Genomic DNA, 18,121 nt, shown 5'->3' on the forward strand with positions numbered 1-18,121 from the left:
CATGACTTGGAAAAGAAACAACTTTAACATAATTTAGGTGGCGAATGCAGATTTAATCAATAAAGCTTCAGCAGCATTTCAAATGTTTAAAAATGCAAACTCTAAACATGTTTCTTGAAATAGGATTAGAACTCAGGCATACAAAGTGCACAGTAATCTAAATACAAAGTCTTGATCTGCTAGTGTGCTGGGTTTATGACAATGCCCTGGTGACATTACATGTGAAGTCTAATGGCTCGCTGTAGGAGGGTGGAGTAGCAGACGTAGCCATAAATCTCGGCAAGGAGCTCATTTATAGAAAAGAGCCACCTAGCGAAGCAAAGAGGCCCAGCTCGGCAGGCGCTCATGTGAGAAAATAAATAGCTGTTGTGTGTGAAAAGTGTAGCAGAGCAGAAAGAATACAGAGGAGCAGGACAGCATGCCAGGGCCATCATGTGGGGGAGGTGCACAGAGCAGAGAGGCACACTGGCGAGAGAGCCATAAAAGCAAAGATTTGGGGGAAGAGCAACAGAAGGGAGACCTCTGAAACAGCCCTGCCGCTGCGCATCGGGGTTGAACTAATGCCAATTAAGTCACTTTCCCCTCATTCCAGCACAAAAATGAGAAACATTGCGCAATAAATCTTACAGGCTATAAATAAATTAATAGTGCGTTAAACACAAAACATGTACAACAAAAAGCACCCGTAAATGGCGCCTGAAAATAAAGTGACCGTTGCGTTTCAAAATCGGAATGTTTTTATTGATGTAGCTAAAAGAAAGCACTGCTTTGTTAATTTGCACAAGCACAGTGGCACACAATAATGGGTGCAGACTGCAAATAAACAGCGTGCTGCGTGGTGACATTTTGAACAGTGCTTCACGTTTGCAGTTAACCTCGAGGCACACGCTTTCGAGTCATACGAACCGCTGCAGTGCTGGGGCCTAGGTGCCCTCTGTTAGCCTCGGTCGGGGGCACACACGAGTGCACCATTAAAGACCCCGGCAGTGGGGTCAGCGTGGATCTGTAGCATGCTTCCTGGAGCAGCAGTAACCTGAAAAGTGTGAGGAAGAGTGGCTTCTTGCGCAGGCACACAAGAGGATTTTCGTGCAGCTGGGGCCGGGAGAGACGCATGAGGTGCCGGCCCAAGTACTAGGAGATTGAAAAGAAGTGGCACAGCAGGCCGCCCATGCGCAGCATTTCGCTCGACTCCTCTAAGTAACAAGATGAAAACAAATGTAAAACCATGATGGAGTAGCATTTATTGCAGTTTTATATAGCGCGAACTCCACACAAAGATATTGGATCACTGTGCATGAGCACCGGTTAAATTACACAAGATCACATTCATGTTTTGAGGCACAGGGAGAACTGATGTGCCCAGAATCACAGGAGATTGAGCACGCCGAGATTCAATCATGGTTCTCAAATTCCAAATTCGGCATTTCTGGTTGTAACGCCACAGTCAACCCTGCAGTTGGACAGACATGGAGATTAAGACGCACATAGCCATTAAATGGAGCCTTGCTGGTGGTCGTGTACGACAACTTGTATTTTGCTGCTTCTGTCATTGCATACAGCTATATAATACTGATAAAGCAAGTAACATTACACCTACAGCAAGCCAGGGCTATTGGCTTTGCCAATGGTTGTTGTTTGTGTAAGATAAATCAGCAACTACGGCTTCCTTGTATATAACATTGAAAATGCTTCCGTTCTGAAATGATGAGACTGAAAGAACTATAACGAGTCTCCTTGAAGTTACCTCAAAAGCAGTGACGAGTGGCACTGCTGCAAAGGTGAGATTTTTTTTTTCACCCTGAGGGCAAAAATGGAGAGCCCGATAGAGACCCGGTTTGGCAACTGCTTTATAGAACTGCCAGTGCAGAGCACCAGCAGGACCCGGCCCACTTAAAGCCCTGTCTCTCACCTGTAGGAGGATGGAACCTAGCAGGGACCACAGCTCCCGAGGCACTCATGATCACGCAACACACACAACACTGGCAGTAAAAGCATACCCTAGCGGCTGTCCCCTTGCATCTGTGGGGGACTAGGACAACTAACGGCGACACTGAGTCAGTTTTGGTGCAGGTCAGTTCACACAGAGGCCCAGAGCTCTGCGCACGCTACTACAACTAAGATTAGCCAGGACGGAAGGCAACCCTAGCAGGCCAACCAACAAGATGAAAACAAATGTAAAACCATGATGGAGTAGCGTTTATTGCAGTTTTATATAGCGCGAACTCCACATAAATATATTGGATCACTGTGCATGAGCACCGGTTAAATTACACAAGATCACATTCATGTTTTGAGGCCCAGAGAGAAGTGATGTGCCCAGAATCACAGGATTTTGAACACGCCGAGAGTCAATCATGGTTCTCAAATTCCAAATTCTGCAGTTCTGGTAGTAACGCCACAGTCAACCCTGCAGCTGGACAGACGTGGAGATTAAGACGCACAGCGCCATTAAACGAAGCCTTGCTGGTGGTCGTGTACGACAACTTGTATTTTGCTGCTTCTGTCATTGCATATAGATATATATAATAAGTGAAAGAGGACCACACTGCAGCCAGAGCATGGGGATCTCTTGTCTTTATGGGGCTACATGTTTATAATAAGAAACACATGGCCCCATAAAGCTAAGAAAGTGCTTTGCGACAGCTGCAAAGCAGGACACCGAGTCCGGATCGGAGGCGGAAGGTCGTGAACCCAAAACCATCATTTCCAATGGCAGGCCACCGTTTAGCATAAACGGTGACGCCAGCCAATGGAAATGAGGGGCGGGGCTTCAAGCCCTCTTCTGAATGTCCTCCTTAACAATAAATCTCGCCGAGCGAGCAGCGCATGCGCTGCCACGCTAGGCGAGACCTAAAAAAGATCACTTTGTAAACTATTTCATCTAGACTCGTATGTATATGTATCTACTGTGAGTATCCTGAGCAATTGGCTAGACGTGAGCCCTCCTGTACAGACCTATTTTGAGGTCTCTAATGTCCAGGGAGCTACTAAAGCTATGCAAAACCTGAGGAATAGTATCTTCCCTTTAATCACTGAGTTCTAAATAATCTGAAAATAGGATTACGGATATCTCAGTACACCTCGATCAAAAATGTATGTAGGAATGAAGAACAAGAACCTATGAAGAAGCTCTGTGTGATACCAAGGTGTGCTCATCGCGGCCTTAATAGTTGTCCGCGAATATACGCTAAATTTGAGACTTTGTCATGATTACCACTTATAACTGCAAGTCGCGGCTCTTGCTTTCAAACTCATGCGTAGAGAGTTAGCCAACTCAGTGGAAGTCATTGGAGGGTTAGCAACGTGCCTATATCTCTAGAACTCAGCTATGGTTAATTTGCAAATACTCTACATAGTGTCCCTGGTGTCTGCACAGCTGATCCCAGCCCTCGTGAGACTTTTACAATGAGTGCTTCAAGGTGACAACTGGCCAATGAGGTGTGGAAAATGGCACGGACATCAAATGCCTTGACAGAAGAAAATCAGACGTAGGTAATTTTGGCGATCAAGTGTGTCATCTGATAGCAGTGACATCAACATACTTAAACCTTTAGGATCCGTCTCCTAGTTTTAATGAAATGGAAGAGACAACTGCAAGGGAGCACAGGGTTACAGAAGTAGCCCCCACAAGCTTGATCAAGAGAGACTCACAGCTTAGAATATGGAAGAGAGGGAACGAGAAAGCAAGCAAATTGATTTCTTGCAAAAATATTTGCTCAATTTGTAAATGAATTAGGTCCAGGGCCCAAATGTATGGTCAGAAGCCCATGGCCGATGCTATGGAAGGTCAGGGTTGCGAATACCAAGGATGTGTAGTCTTGGCTCCACCTAAAGTCTCTTTAATCCATCACCTGCCCCTTTAACTCACTCTTTCAGGTTTCTGCTTTTTCCCTTTGCCACAGTTTTTCTGTATTTCTCTTCCTCATTCCTCCCCACCCCTCTCTTGCTCTGGGTCAAATTCTAATGAGGTCAAGTAAGTTTTGGTCCTCACAAATGAGTACTGGTGGGCCTATGCCTCTCTCCCCCGCAACCACCAGCTCAAATTAGGCACTAAACACGAAAACACTTGATACACAATACCAATTAAGCACTCGTGGAAGGTGCTTTATTAAGATCAGTGCAGGCAAAAGGCCTCCAAAGAAATTACTTTTGAACCACACTAACCTTTGTGTGGGTGCTGAATGTCCATCATATGAGACTGGCCGGTGCAGCAGCAGTCTATGGCAAGTATGGTGGTGAATGTATAAGAACCACACTCTAGGGTAACCCAATAACCCTGGTCACTTGATGGCCACATTTCTGGTCAGTGCTGTCATGTAACAAATCAATACATGCAAGGGGTAGAAATCTTCGTTTTAAATTGGTCCAGCTGAAACAAAACACCTGAAAATGTTTCATAAAAGGAAAGTCTAGTACTGGAACAATATAGTTCTATTACCATGGACATATCTAGTGGCCTAGCCTCACCCAGTGGGAATGTCTGATAAGGAGCATGCTACATAAATGAATGAATGAATGAGCACACCGATTTACAGAGCGCATAGCTACTCCAAGGCAGTGTCTCTGCGCTACTTTGCATGAATCAGAACAGCCACTCATAGCAGGTTAGATTAAAAGAGAAGCGTATTAGTTCCTTCCTGAAGTGAACGTCACACTGAATGGCTCACGAAGAGAGTGGAAGCTTGTTCCTTCCTTGATTGCTATCACCGAAAAGGAGCAATCTCCAGATCTGGCCAAGCGAACCTTAGGAATTTTCACAAACAGAGCTGAGGCCGATCAAAACTCTAGCTGGAGGATAATGGAGTATTCTCCTGATCAGGTAGAAAGGCCTCGACTGTAAAAGTGTAGATGTAAAAATAAATTAACGGTTTAATCAAGAACCCCTTCTTAACCGGTAACTAGTGCACTTCCCACAGATAAGAGACTGAAACCCTCCTTGATAGGCAAATATGAGCCGGGATGCCACGTTTTGGACTGTCAAGTTTCCTGATCTTATAGTTGGGCATCAATATGCACAGGCAATTAGAGACCTCTAGCCTCATTGTGATCAAAGCTTGGACCACTGTCCTCCTGGGCTCGACTGGCAACAAGTCCAGGAACTTCCTAATAGAACTTAGCAGATCAAAACAGGTACTGGCTACTGAGCCAATCTGGGGGTCCATAAATTCTTACTCCCTTAATTCTTACCTGTCGTGGCCGGGAGGGTGGCGGCAGGTAGGTGGCTGAGAAGGAATGGCTATCCTGAAGCAAACTATAATTGGTCCAGAGGTCTCTAGCTTTACCAAACAAGATAATCTTGATTTTGTCTGCATTACATTAGAGGAAACTCTTCTGCATCCAATGCAAGACATTTATGAGACAGGCAGCAAAGAGATTTTATCAGTGGTCAAATGATCAAAGGTGAATGTCAATCAAAGGTAAATGTCGTCTGCATTTGGTAAGGTCACCAACCCATGAGATTCAATTAGGGTGGCAAATGGGGCAACGTAAACAAACAGTGTATGGCTTAACCCCTTGAGTGCCCGTCCCTTTCCCCGCCCTGTGCCGGGCGTTTCATTAGCGGGCGGGGTTTATGACGAGCTGGTCTCGTCATGGGCACAGCGCAACCGCGGCCCATGACGAGACCAGCTCGTCATGGGCACTCAAGAGGTTAAGGAAGAGGTGAGAGGCACTACCGAGGCAAGTCTCTTCTGCGATGAAGAGTGGAATGTGAGCCAGGTTTCTTGTGTTCTCCCATCAAGGAAAGACTTAAGCCAAAGCCACAGTGATCCCCCAATGTCTATATATGGCTGCCTCTGCAAGAGCTTTTGATGAGATACAGAGTCAAAGGCCGCATACAGATTGAGCAGAATGAGGGCAGCACTTTTCCACTCATCCAGTGCAAATGTAATGGTCTGAGACAATTCAAGGAGGGCTGATTCCATGCTATGATGAGCTGGAAACCTGATTGGTTGAGATGGAGAAGCATGTTCATTTCTAAATAGTTGGATAATTGGGTGTCAACCGCTTTTTCAAATAGTTTCCTAACCACGGGTAGAAGTGAAATAGGCTGGTAGTTGGAAATAATGCTTAATCCTACTGCTAAAAAGCTGCCTGCGGTCTCAATTCGGCCCTTTTCTAACATGTAGGAACAGATGCTGTCTACAGGGAATGATTGCCAAATTAGTGAGCACTGGAGCAATAGATGTAGCGAATGACCTAAACAAAAAGATGGTGTAACAGGAGCCAAAGGTGAGTCTGAACGACATAGCGAGAACGCCAAATGGGTATCCATCTAAGAGGTAGGCCCAAAATTATTTAGGGAGCAGATCACAGTCGATTTAATATGAGGGTCCACAGTTTCCCATTGATCCCTGCCACAAACCGGCATGGCTAAGCATCATCAATTCTCAAAATCTTACCCTCAAAAGAGGAGGAGAGTTGCTCACACCAAGTATCCGAGGTCCTAATGGGCAGGTTGCCAGATAAAGGATGCAAATACGTTTTCATGATTTAGAAAATTTCCTTGGATTAATTTTTCGAAGGATAAATACAGATCGTGTAGAAGGCACATTTGGCAATATTTATGGCTTCAATGTATTCCTTTATAGCTTGCTTATAGTTTATTTCACTGGCAGATCTATACACATGTTCCGAAAAACATTCAATTTTCCCTTAGAAAAAACGACCCAGTTAAATATTGGTGGAAGCCGCTCTCAGCTCATCCTATCCACTGAAAGCGAGCATGCCCCCAAGTCTTCAATTTTTTTTTAGATTCAAACCATATGACCAAAGTAAAATATAATAAAACTAAAGACCTGTGGCTCTTTTCCAAATGTTCACTATATGATTACATGTCTCCAATTCAATCCAATCACAAAGAGGAGCTTATTTTATGTAATATTTAGTTGTGCACTTTTCTTACAACAGCTCTAAGTTTTCAAACACATAAAAATATTGCAAGCACATCTCTACTCTTATTCTATCTTGTCAATAATAGAAAACATTAGTCTTGCTCTAAAATATTAGTTTTGGGGGGAAAAAAGTTAATTTTATTTCATTTTGTTTTTAATTTCGTATGCTTTTTCTACTTTTGTTCCAATTGCACATTTAAAAACACACAAGCGGATGAGGGGTCCGATCTGGGGGGCTACCTGCGGGCCCTGTTCCGAGAGATCCTGGGGGAGGCCACGGACTTTCCCATCAGCATCGACAGGGCGCATAGGGTTGGCCGTCGGCGCCAGCCATCGGCACCCCCGCCGGACATTCTGGCCTTCCTGCCCGACTTTCCACTAAAGGAGCGCATCATGGCTGAAGCCCGCAGGAAACAGCCCCTGACCTTTCGGGATCGGCCAGTGGCGCTTTACCAGGACCTCTCCGCCATCACTCTGCAGAAACGCAGGTCCTTTAGGATTGCCACTGACTTTTTGCGCGAGCATGAGACGCCGTACTCTTGGGGTCACCCCTTCCGCCTGATTTTTCGGTGGAACGGAGTATTACACCAGCTACGCTCCTTGCAAGACATTTGTGGTGTCCTGGGGCTCACGGCAGCGGAGGAGGAGGGAGCTACGCCGTCGTGGAGGTCCTCGGAGGGACGGAATCGGCGGAGGTCAACGAGGCGGCGCTCAGCGACCAGTGCAGGGCGCCCGGACTCCCCTACCATTAGGGCGGACAGGGCTGACGCCCTGAGGGCGGCGGCCGGGGACTCAACCGGCTCCTCTAGCGTGGCCTTGACGGCCTAACACGCACTCCGGGGGGAGATGTCTTTAGCTTCTTAACATGCTTGGCACGGGGCGGGGGGGTTGGGGGGAGCGGGGGGAGGTGAGTGGCCGGACGTCCACTTTGCTCTTTTCTACGGACTTGCCCTTTGGGGCTTGACTGAGACTATGGGGTGTTTGAGTTTGGGGATGGCTAGTTGCCGAGGTTGGGTTTTGGGTGGGGGAGGGGGTTGTTTTGGGGTTGGGAAGGTCCCGTCCGATGTTGTCTATGCCCGTTTTGTTTTGGCTTGTCCCGCGCTGCGGCCCCGCGCGCCCCGCCCGCTGATTCCCTACCCATTGCATGGCGCTCCCGATCCCTGTGAGGAATGCCGGGCCTAAAGGTAGTGACCCTTAATGTTCAGGGTCTGAATAACCCGGTGAAGCGCAGAGCGATCCTGTCGTTGCTGGAGGGGACACAGGCGGACATTTGCCTTTTGCAGGAGACACACTTATTGCCCCGAGACTGCCATAGGATGCGCTCTGCTAAGTTCCCCACCCAGTTCTTTTCCTCGGCAGCGAACAAGACAGCGGGGGTGGCCATTCTCCTAGCGAGCTCCTTTCGGGGGGAGGTGTTGCATAAGTGTGCTGAACAGAAGGGGAGGCTCCTTGCGTATCGCATGCGCCTGGGAGGCATAGCATTTACAGTTGGCTCCGTTTATAGCCCAAACGAGCATCAGGAGCGCTTCCTAGATTCCGCGCTGGTGGATGTCACTGCTTCCCCAGACCGACACATTATCTTGGGCGGAGACCTCAACATTGTCTTTGACTCTGGGATGGACAGATCGGCCCAGCGCTTTCCGCAGACGGGGGAGCTGTCCCAGGATGGGAAGGCCCGGATTGCGGAAATGGACTTGCATGATCTCTGGCGCTCCCTGCACCCCACGGATAGGGACTACTCTTTCTTCTCGCACGCACACCGCACCTACTCACGGCTGGACTACCTTCTGGTGAGTGGACCGATGCGTGCCGCTGCCACGGCGGCGGACATCGGGGTCCTGTCCCTGTCTGACCACTCTCCAGTCACCGGCGTTTTCCGGTGGCCGGCGGCCTCCCCCTCTCGGGGGGCGTGGCGCCTCCGGGACACACTTCTACACAAAAAATCGGTGGTACAACGCGTCGGGGAGGTCATACGGGACTACCTCACTCACAACAGCAACACTGACACTTCGCAGGCGACACAGTGGGCGGCACTGAAGGCCGTCTTACGGGGGGAATTCATCTCTATCTCTGCAGCCGAGAATAAGGAGCGGCAACTGAAGAGGGATGAGTTGACAGCTCAAGTCCGGGAGCTTGAGCAGGTCCACCGCCGTACGGGAGCGCCGAGGGTATGGAGGCAGTTGCAGGCAGCGAGGAAGCTCCTTTCGGCTCTGGATCTTGATAGGGCGGAGTACGCCGCCTTACGCTTGAAACATGCCTACTACACTGGGGGGGACAGATGTGGCAAGCTCCTAGCACACCGGCTCCGGGTCGCGCAACAGCGCAGCGTGGTGAAAGAACTGGTGGGTGCGGACGGGGGGGCTGTCTCCGGGGACGCGGAGGTAGCGGAGACTTTCCGCGGCTTCTACGAGGCGCTATATGCTGAGGAGCCCTCCTCGCCACGGGATGCCGATAGCTATCTGGAGTCGGTGACCCTCCCGGTACTGGACCCGGCTCAGGCTGACCACCTGGAGCGGGACATCCATGTGGAGGAGGTGATTTCGGCTATCGCGCGGCTGAAACATGGCAAGGCCCCGGGCCCGGACGGGTACACGTCGCTATTCTACAAGACTTTTTGCACGACCGTGGCCCCTGTCCTTACGCGGCTGTTTAACTCCTTCTCCGAACCGGGAGCCATCCCTCCGGATCTCCTGAGAGCGACGGTCGCGGTAATCCCGAAGCCTGGGAAGGATCGGGCCCTCTGCGGCTCGTACCGGCCCATCTCGCTCCTAAATGTCGACCTCAAGTTGTACACGGGGATTCTCGCATCCAGGCTGGGTCCACACCTCCCCGATTTGGTGGAGGCGGACCAGGCTGGTTTTGTGCCCGGTAGACAGACGGTTGACAACACCAAGAGAGTGGTGCATGTTCTGGAGAAGGCCTCAAGGATCTCGGGGGAGCGGATGTTGTTGTCCGTTGATGCGGAGAAGGCCTTCGACAGAGTTCACTGGCCGTATCTTGAGCGGGTCCTCACAAAACTGGGAATCGGCGATAAGTTCCGCACCATGGTATTTAATTGCTATAAGCATCCTTCAGCGTCGGTGCGGGTAAACGGGTGTAGCTCTGGTGGCTTCGCCATCGAGCGCGGCACGCGGCAGGGCTGCCCTCTCTCGCCGCTCCTGTTTGCCCTCTACATGGAGCCGTTTGCTCAGAGGATCCGTAATAATCCGGATGCTGTCGGGGTCCGGATGGGCCGGTACGTCCACACCGTCAGTCTCTACGCGGATGATGTCCTGCTGACTTTGGATGACCCTAGGAGGTCGCTACCTGCTTGCCTCCGAGAGTTGGACGCCTTTGCGGGGGTGGCCGGCTTCAAAATGAATATGAGCAAGTCGATGGCATTAGACGTGTCCCTGGCTGCGGACACCAGGAGGGATCTTCAACGGCTCTTCCCCATGCAGTGGTCCTCGTCCACGGTGCCGTATCTGGGGATTTTGCTGGCGCCTACATTATCGGAGATGGTTACGGCCAATTATGCCTCCCTCAGCAGGAAGATCAAGGACGAGCTTGGCCGATGGAACAAAGGCCTGCTGTCCTGGCTGGGGAGAATCGCGGCGGTCAAAATGACGGTGCTGCCCCAGATACTATATCTTTTCCGAGCCCTTCCGCTCCAGCCCCCGGTGGGCTGGATCCGACAAATGCAGGCTGACATCTCTCGCTTTGTCTGGCAGGGCCGCAGGCCACGCATGAAGAGAGTCCTCTCCACGCTCGCTCCGGAGGCGGGGGGCCTCGGCATTCCGGACCTCCGTAAGTACTTTCAGGCGGCACAGCTTCGCTACCTGGTGGAGTGGAGCAGGTGGGAGTCCGACAAACATTGGCTTTTTCAAGACCAGGCAGTGGCGGGCCGCACCTTACAAGAGGTCCCATTCTTGCGCCGCACGCACCGCCCCCCTAATCTTTACGCCTCCTTTGTTACGCGGGTCCCCCTGCGTGTGTGGGACGCGGTCTGCGAAACCCGGGGCCTCACCACCTTCCCCTCGCCGCTCTCGCCCATTGCGGGCAACCCGGACTTCTCCCCGGGGATGGAGCCGGGGGTTTTCTCCCACTGGGTACGGGCGGGCTGCAGGGCACTCTTCCAGATCTATGGTCCGGAGGGCGTGGTTCCTTTTCAGCAACTCCGCCAGGAGTTCGGCCTGACGGAGCTGGACAGATTGCGCTACATGCAAGTTCGGCATTGGGCCCTCCAGCCTCAGGTGCGTGCCACCGCTGCCCGTCCAATTACACCGTACGAGCGGTGGTTGGCTACTCGGACCTCCGACGCTAAACTGATCACTGATCTGTATAAACACCTACAACCCCCGCCGTTTCACTACTATAACCCGGGGAGGGAGCGCTGGCACAGGGAATTGGGTAGGACACTCAGCCATAAGGAATGGGACCAAATTGCGTATCGGGCTCGGCACTCTGCATACCACACGGGCCTTACGGAGACATTCACTAAGGTGTCCACATACTGGTACTACACCCCGGAGAGACTGTATGAAATGCATAAACACACTGACAAGGGGTGCTGGCGGAGCTGCGGGCAGGAAGGTACCCTTACACACATTCTATGGGATTGCCCAGTGCTGATCGCCTACTGGAAAGAAGTCTTGGACGAGGTGGATGAGCACTTTGGGATAGAGCTGCCGCGTCTCCCGGCGTATGTCCTGCTGGGCCTCCCCAATGCCCTAATGTACCCACTGAAGTCCCGCAGGGGTAGGCAGATTGCAATAGCGCTGGGGTCTGCGGTTCAGAACATTCTAGTCCACTGGCGCACATCCACCGTCCCCTCCATCACCGGTTGGTTGCATAGGCTCTGGCACGTGCTGGGGATGGAGAAGCTGTCGCTTACGGTTGCGGGGGAGATAGACCAATTTGAAGAGCTATGGCAACCCTTTCTAGCGCTGCTGTCCACTGAATTCCGGGAGCTCACCTGCCCGAGGTACCTTAGGCTTCTCAGACTGAGGCCGCCGGTGACCCCGGCGGACTAGCTTACATGTGAGATGGGGACCCCCGGGGAGGGGGGGGGAGCGCGGGGCTTCCTGGCTTGGGCTGCTTTGATGCGGGACCATAGGACGGGGGGGAGGGGGGAGGGTTGTTGTTTTGTTACTGGGAGGATGGGGGATGGGGGGGGGGGGGATGGTGTTCTGTTGAGGTGTTGATGGGGGGGGATGCTCTTGCTCAGCTTTGGGGTCTCGGATACGCGCGTGGGATTCCACAGCTTGCAATTCTAGCGTTCAGTCACTGTGTTCTTCCCTTTGAGCCACCGCGCCACCTATTGCCAACCCTCTGGAGATACATCCCCTCTTCTTTGACTGTGTTCCATGTATCCTGCCTCCTGTCCCCCTCCCCCATGGTTTGTTTTGTCTCAATAAAAAGTTTTAAACATAAAAACACACAAAAATTCTATTCTATGCTACTTTTTAGCACACTATAAATATAACTAATTTTTTTTCTGCATTTACCCCGAGTGCTCTGTAGATCCCATAATCCACCTTATACATAATAAGAAATCTTACCTGACACGAAGGCCACTTTTTCTTTTAATATGGGCAGAACATCAGTAGCTTTTAGACCGTCGTTTCGAAAAGAACCTGCAAAACAAGGAAAGCGATGGCAAATTAGTACGGTATGCAGAGAACCTCCAATGTGCAATTTATCAACATCACATTCCGCAGAAAATAAAATACAAGATTTAAAAGGGGATTTCAACTAAGCCGGCTTTGTATTTGCACTGTCCACCGCTTAAAACTAGTATTGCTTGCATTTTAGAGGTTCTATGGGGATATTATATATCTATGTTCCCTTGATGCCAGGATGCTTTACCAGCCAGTTCGGGTCAGGTATTTTTGGAACCGCCCATGGCAGAGCCCAGTCTCCTGTCAGCTGTTGTGGTGTCTGACAGAGATCACTGTAGGTGGTTTTTGGCCCGCACCTACCACGCGACAAGGTTTAGCAATTGCAGATGACGACGATGTTTCCCTAAATCAGAAAACAAACAGTGATACCCTACACTTATGTGTCTTGAGACCCCACAAAAGCTTTCTGGTTTCTACAGTAAGAGGATTGCAGGCAAGTGCCTAGTGGGCCACCAAGTGGGAGCAGAATCACAGCTCCTAGAAGCACCAATTAAGTGGTAAGGCAAGTCTGGATCACAAGAAGAGCAGCTTCTGCTCGTGGAGTACGCACGACTGGTTATAACGACAGTGTTTCAGTAACAAAATCACCAACAACCTGTATCATTTAGCCAATGGCTAAATGAAAACTGCATGTGAAGTTTCTAAATAAACTTCCTCAAGGGGGTTCTAGCCAAAGGAGGATGGAGGGACCTCAGGGAGCGAATGAGGTGCAGAAAATCTTTCTAAATTCACACAGCAGTAAAACACATTCAGTCAAAAAAGAAGTTACTGATGTGGCAATCAAAAATTGAAGAATTGGAGCAGTAGGCACCACATAAAAACATTACCTAACAATATAGAAAACCGACACAAATTGGACTCCAAGTAAGCAACGAATACTGCTGGATGGCAATATGAGCAATTTCACCACACCTTCGAGTATGCCTAGGGCCACAAGAATAATGCAGGAGTCAGAAAGACCAAATTATGCAGCAGAGTCGCTCAAATTATAAAGTGTAATGCAGCACCTTTCGTGTTAGTATTACTCGATTATTTTGACATTTTTGCATGTTAAACCTGGGCAAATATTTTACCTCAATCATACCAGTTTAGAACCTAAATAAAGTAATAAGTAACTGAAAGGTGACCATTCACCCTTTGTGAAGGGCCGTCCACTGCCTGGCAACGTGTTGCTAAGTTTTTAGTAACTTTTGATGCGTTTGAGCTAGAAACCTTTTGTTAAAATCTGCAAATTGTGTCACTGATGATGAATTATGTTGCAAACCCAACGAATTCGTAATTTCTGGGGGAAATGTCACAGATTTGCATATTTCGAGTATTCCAGGCTATAGCCAACACTGAAGCCTTGTACGGTTCCTGCTCCAAGAATGGCCAATTGCCAAAGGTAGTCAAATACCCTAGCGATGCCAACTTTCACAAGGCATATATAGCAACATGTACAGAGCTGTATTATACTAAAATGTTTGGCAATACAGAATGCTAAGTGCTATGTAGCCTGGAAATTAAATAACCAAATAAAGTTTCAATATTCTAAAGTATATATAAACCTCAAATAAAAATAATGTCAAAGTGTAGGTTACTGCAAGTAGAAGTGTGAAATCCATTAAAAAACATACGTAACTGACCAGCTGTTCTTATCCGTCAACTGCTGCTATTTCATGAGCAAGCGGCCATCATCACTGAAGGTAAAATGGCAAATAATTTCTGCAGGCTTGAGCAAGCATGCAGCTTGAATTGGGCAACATTACTCAAAATATTAACATTTTCATTCACAAATGAGATTGCATAACAGAAAGACAAAGAACCAGAAGGAAGCTTCTACTATGAGTGCACGTATCAGTTTTCTCCAACAAATTTTGTCCAAAACTTTCTTCAAAATGCTACTCTAGATCCACTTCCTTCAAGCTAACATCAAAAGTATGAACCTAGGAAATCAACTTTAAAAGGAAGGAATTAAAAGTCAATATCAATATAAATTCAATCAAGACATTTTAACATACTAAACCAGACACTATGAAGATTATCTAAATCCTTTTTCTGTTATCTCAGTAAATTTGCTAAGCCTTAGTACACTATGTATCTGTGTTTATACCATTCGGAAAGTAAGAAGGCGGAGTCTGCCCTGCTTAGATTACAAATCAGCTAGTAATAACTCAGCCTTCCATATTCCTGAAGGTACACACATTGAGTACAATTAAATGAGCTTTAGTTACATATATACAGTGCTTACTAACAGAAAAAGTGCAGTATGAAGCTCTATATAAAAATAGGTTACTTGATGTAAAGTTAATCAGCTATCGAAATATCTCATAAATTCATTTATGGGAAATATTGCAGCAGGAACTATAATTGACAGCAACGCTCGTGATCAGGAGACCACCTCCAAATCCATGAAGCAAAATCAACGGCATTGGACACATCCTGCTTACTTGGCGCCAAAGCAAGGTTATGAAATACCATTTACAAGCTTTGGTTATGGCCGCACAGGGTTAGACTATCCTATAGGGTAATCTGACAATACCAGAAGGGCTGGTCTGACAGGTTAATGTGTGGGCCATTTTTAGGTCTCGCCTGACCCAGCGCATGTGCTGGTCTGGCGAGACTTCTTGAGAGGGCTCCAAAAAGTGCTACCAGGCCAGCCTAGAGCTACAGTGCATGTGCGCGGGCGCGCACGCCACTTTTACCGCGATTACTTTCACTTTCGCGGCCGCTTTGCATAGCCAATAGGTCTCGCTTTTGGGACCTTATAAGTATTTAGTTATGCAACTGTTGCATGGCTAAACACTTATAAGGTCCCAAAGGCGAGACCTATTGGCTATGCCAATGCTTGTTTGGGTTGTTTGTTGGACAGTTTGATGCTCTGGTGGGTCAGTATTTTTCTGACATTACCTCAAATATTGCCTTTAGCAAGCACCCATGCACACAGTCTCCCCATTCTTGCAAAACATGTAAAGGACTTGTCTGTACAAGTTTAAAACCGCCCGATTAGCAAACCTGGTCTACTTTTTGAGCTTCCTGGTTCGCTAATGAAGCCAATTTTATTTTGGTGCCACAGGCTATTTTCTGTGTCAGTCCGACATTGTGGCTAAACACACAAATAACAGCATAAGGGTTTGAATTTAAATAAAAAACAATCAACCGCTGCAAACTCCTTCTTGGCATACATGCTATTGATTTATCATATATATTTTTGCTAGGTCAAAGCATACCAGAGAGGACAGCTTTCTCGTTTCTAAAAGACATTGTGGGCATTCTGAAAGCTTCCCTGGGAATGCACCCATTGCTTATCATTGGCTTTGTGGTTTGTAACTCACATTTTCTTGCTATTTGCTGGTTTTATTTGTTTCAGGGTGTCCAGCATGTCTTTGTCCCTTCCGAGGAGCATAGCCCATAGCTCCTTGTTTTCTTCCGCGAGTGCTTGCTTTCTGTAAACAGGCTTTTACATTTTTTTCTCACCTTGTCACATTTGTTGTGCCTTCCAAGACAGAGGTCAAATGTCAGGCTCTGTCTCCAATGGAGCTTGGTGTTTACTTTCTATTTCCGGACTTCAAAGTGCAAGGATTTATGAAACCATCTTGCTGGGTGTTTGGAAAGAAAGCTTTTTCCCTAGCACACAACAAAATTTAGATGTCTGTAAACGAACTGTGCAAATATTTCCAAATATAATAGAATTCGGAAAGCACAGATGAGGCACATTTTTTGCAAATTCTGAAGTGTGGTGGAAACAAATAAAGCAGTGCACTAGGCAATGCCATTTCCAGACATTATCGTTTGGGCACTGTATGGTTTTATCAGTAAACTTTACCTGAAAATGTAATGGTGATTGAAAATGTGTTGTAATGTCAACAAGCTAACACACCATGCATCCACTCGAAGACACTGCACTATACAATACAAGACTTTACTCTAGGTCAAACTACGACACTCCACTCCATGACACTCTACAACACTTCATGCCACTTTACTTCACTTTATGACATGCCATGCCACGCCACTTGCTCCATTCTACTCCACAACAGTCTACGTGCTGCCACTCAACAACACTCTACTCCACTCCACTCTTCGCCACTCCATGCTACTCTCCTCTACACCACTGCATGGCTAAAACACATTGGCAAAGCCAATAGGCGAAACACATTGGCAAAGGCAATAGGCGCGACCTAGATACTCTGCTAATGCTTGTATTTTTTCATCTCCAGGACTACATATTTTTTACCATTATTTTTATTGTAGGACTTGCAACTTTTACTGCTCACACTTATGTGACTACTTTTTTCCCTCTTTTTTCCTTTAGCACTCCATTAGAATGCATGCATTTGTTTGCTCTCTTCCGCGCTTGGTGCTCTTCCCTGAAATACAGCCCCCTCATCGGGTGCTGCATGTTGCCCCTCCTTCACCAACCACAGCTTGTCTATTTGATTGCTTCCTCGTCCTGTTTGTTTTGTACCCTGCCTCAACCTCTTCTGTTGCTACCTTTTCACTACCCGTTGACCTCACGCATTAACTTATTCCCCAACCAGCCCATCCATTGCTCTCCTCCTGTCACAGTCCTTAAAAACGTTTTTATTTTTTTGGATGGCCTGCAGCTCTCATTTACCATCTGGTCCACCATCTTGCAATGGTAAAAATAATCACAACAGCAGTCATCTCATACTATATGGGCAGCCATCAGCAGACCCAAGGGAACTCAAAAACTACTGACCAATTTCCCTGCTCCTGTTCCTGGACAGAGTATTAGAAAAAAACATCAACTAACAACTCTCCCCATATCTGGAACTAAATCTCCTATTCAACTCCTCTAAATATGGATTCCGCAGCAACCACGTTACCAAAACAGCCCTCATAGCAGCTACAGATGACATCCAAGTTCTACTAGACTGAGGAAAGCCAGCGGCTCTTCGCCTCTTAGACCGCTCAACAGCCTTCATAACGTTTCCAACCACACACACATCACAAGGCTGCACAACATAGGCATTCGAGGAACCACTCTCAGATGGATCACATCTTTCCTCACTGGAAGAAAGCAAAATGTCCACCTACCCTCCTTTTACCTCCGTACCTCAAGGATCCTCACTCAGCCCAATCCTATTCAACATTTATACGACACCTCTTACCAACATCATCTAAACCCAAGGACTTAAAATCATATCCTACACTGACAACACACAACTCATACTCTCCGAAGACACCACCAACTTTCACACTCGCATGACAGACATCACAAACAGGATGAAAGACAACTGCCTGAAGATCAAAAAGGACAAAACAGAAGTACCGATCTTCTGAAGCAAAAGCACCCCATGGGACGAATCCTGGTGGACCTTAGAACTTGGACCTTCACCTGTCCCCACTTACCATGCTAGAAACCTAGGCATCATTCTGGACAACAAACTAAACATGAAGACTCAGGTAAACTCAGTCTCCTCCTACTGCCTCTTCATCCTCCGAATGCTTTGTAAGATATTCAAATCGCTACCTCAGAGCTCAAGACACTACATCACCCAGACCCTTATCTCCAGTTGACTGGACTACAGCAACGCTCTCTACGCAGGGATCACACCTCACCTC

The 18,121-nt window shown here is 48.0% G+C and overlaps 1 protein-coding gene across 8 annotated transcripts in view; it reads right to left on the bottom strand.

Annotated features, from left to right (window-relative positions):
• Nucleotides 1-18,121, bottom strand: part of KALRN (kalirin RhoGEF kinase) — a 1,569,312-nt gene that overhangs the window by 1,232,849 nt on the left and 318,342 nt on the right. For all 8 annotated transcript variants that reach the window (XM_085647304.1, XM_085647302.1, XM_085647305.1 and 5 more), the window contains exon 2: nt 12,434-12,508. In XM_085647304.1, the coding sequence (XP_085503430.1) occupies nt 12,434-12,508 (75 nt within the window). The remainder of the gene's footprint in view (nt 1-12,433; nt 12,509-18,121) is intronic.

The sequence above is a fragment of the Triturus cristatus genome, chromosome 3_2 (assembly GCF_964204655.1).
Source record: "Triturus cristatus chromosome 3_2, aTriCri1.1, whole genome shotgun sequence".
Classification (NCBI taxonomy): domain Eukaryota; kingdom Metazoa; phylum Chordata; class Amphibia; order Caudata; family Salamandridae; genus Triturus; species Triturus cristatus.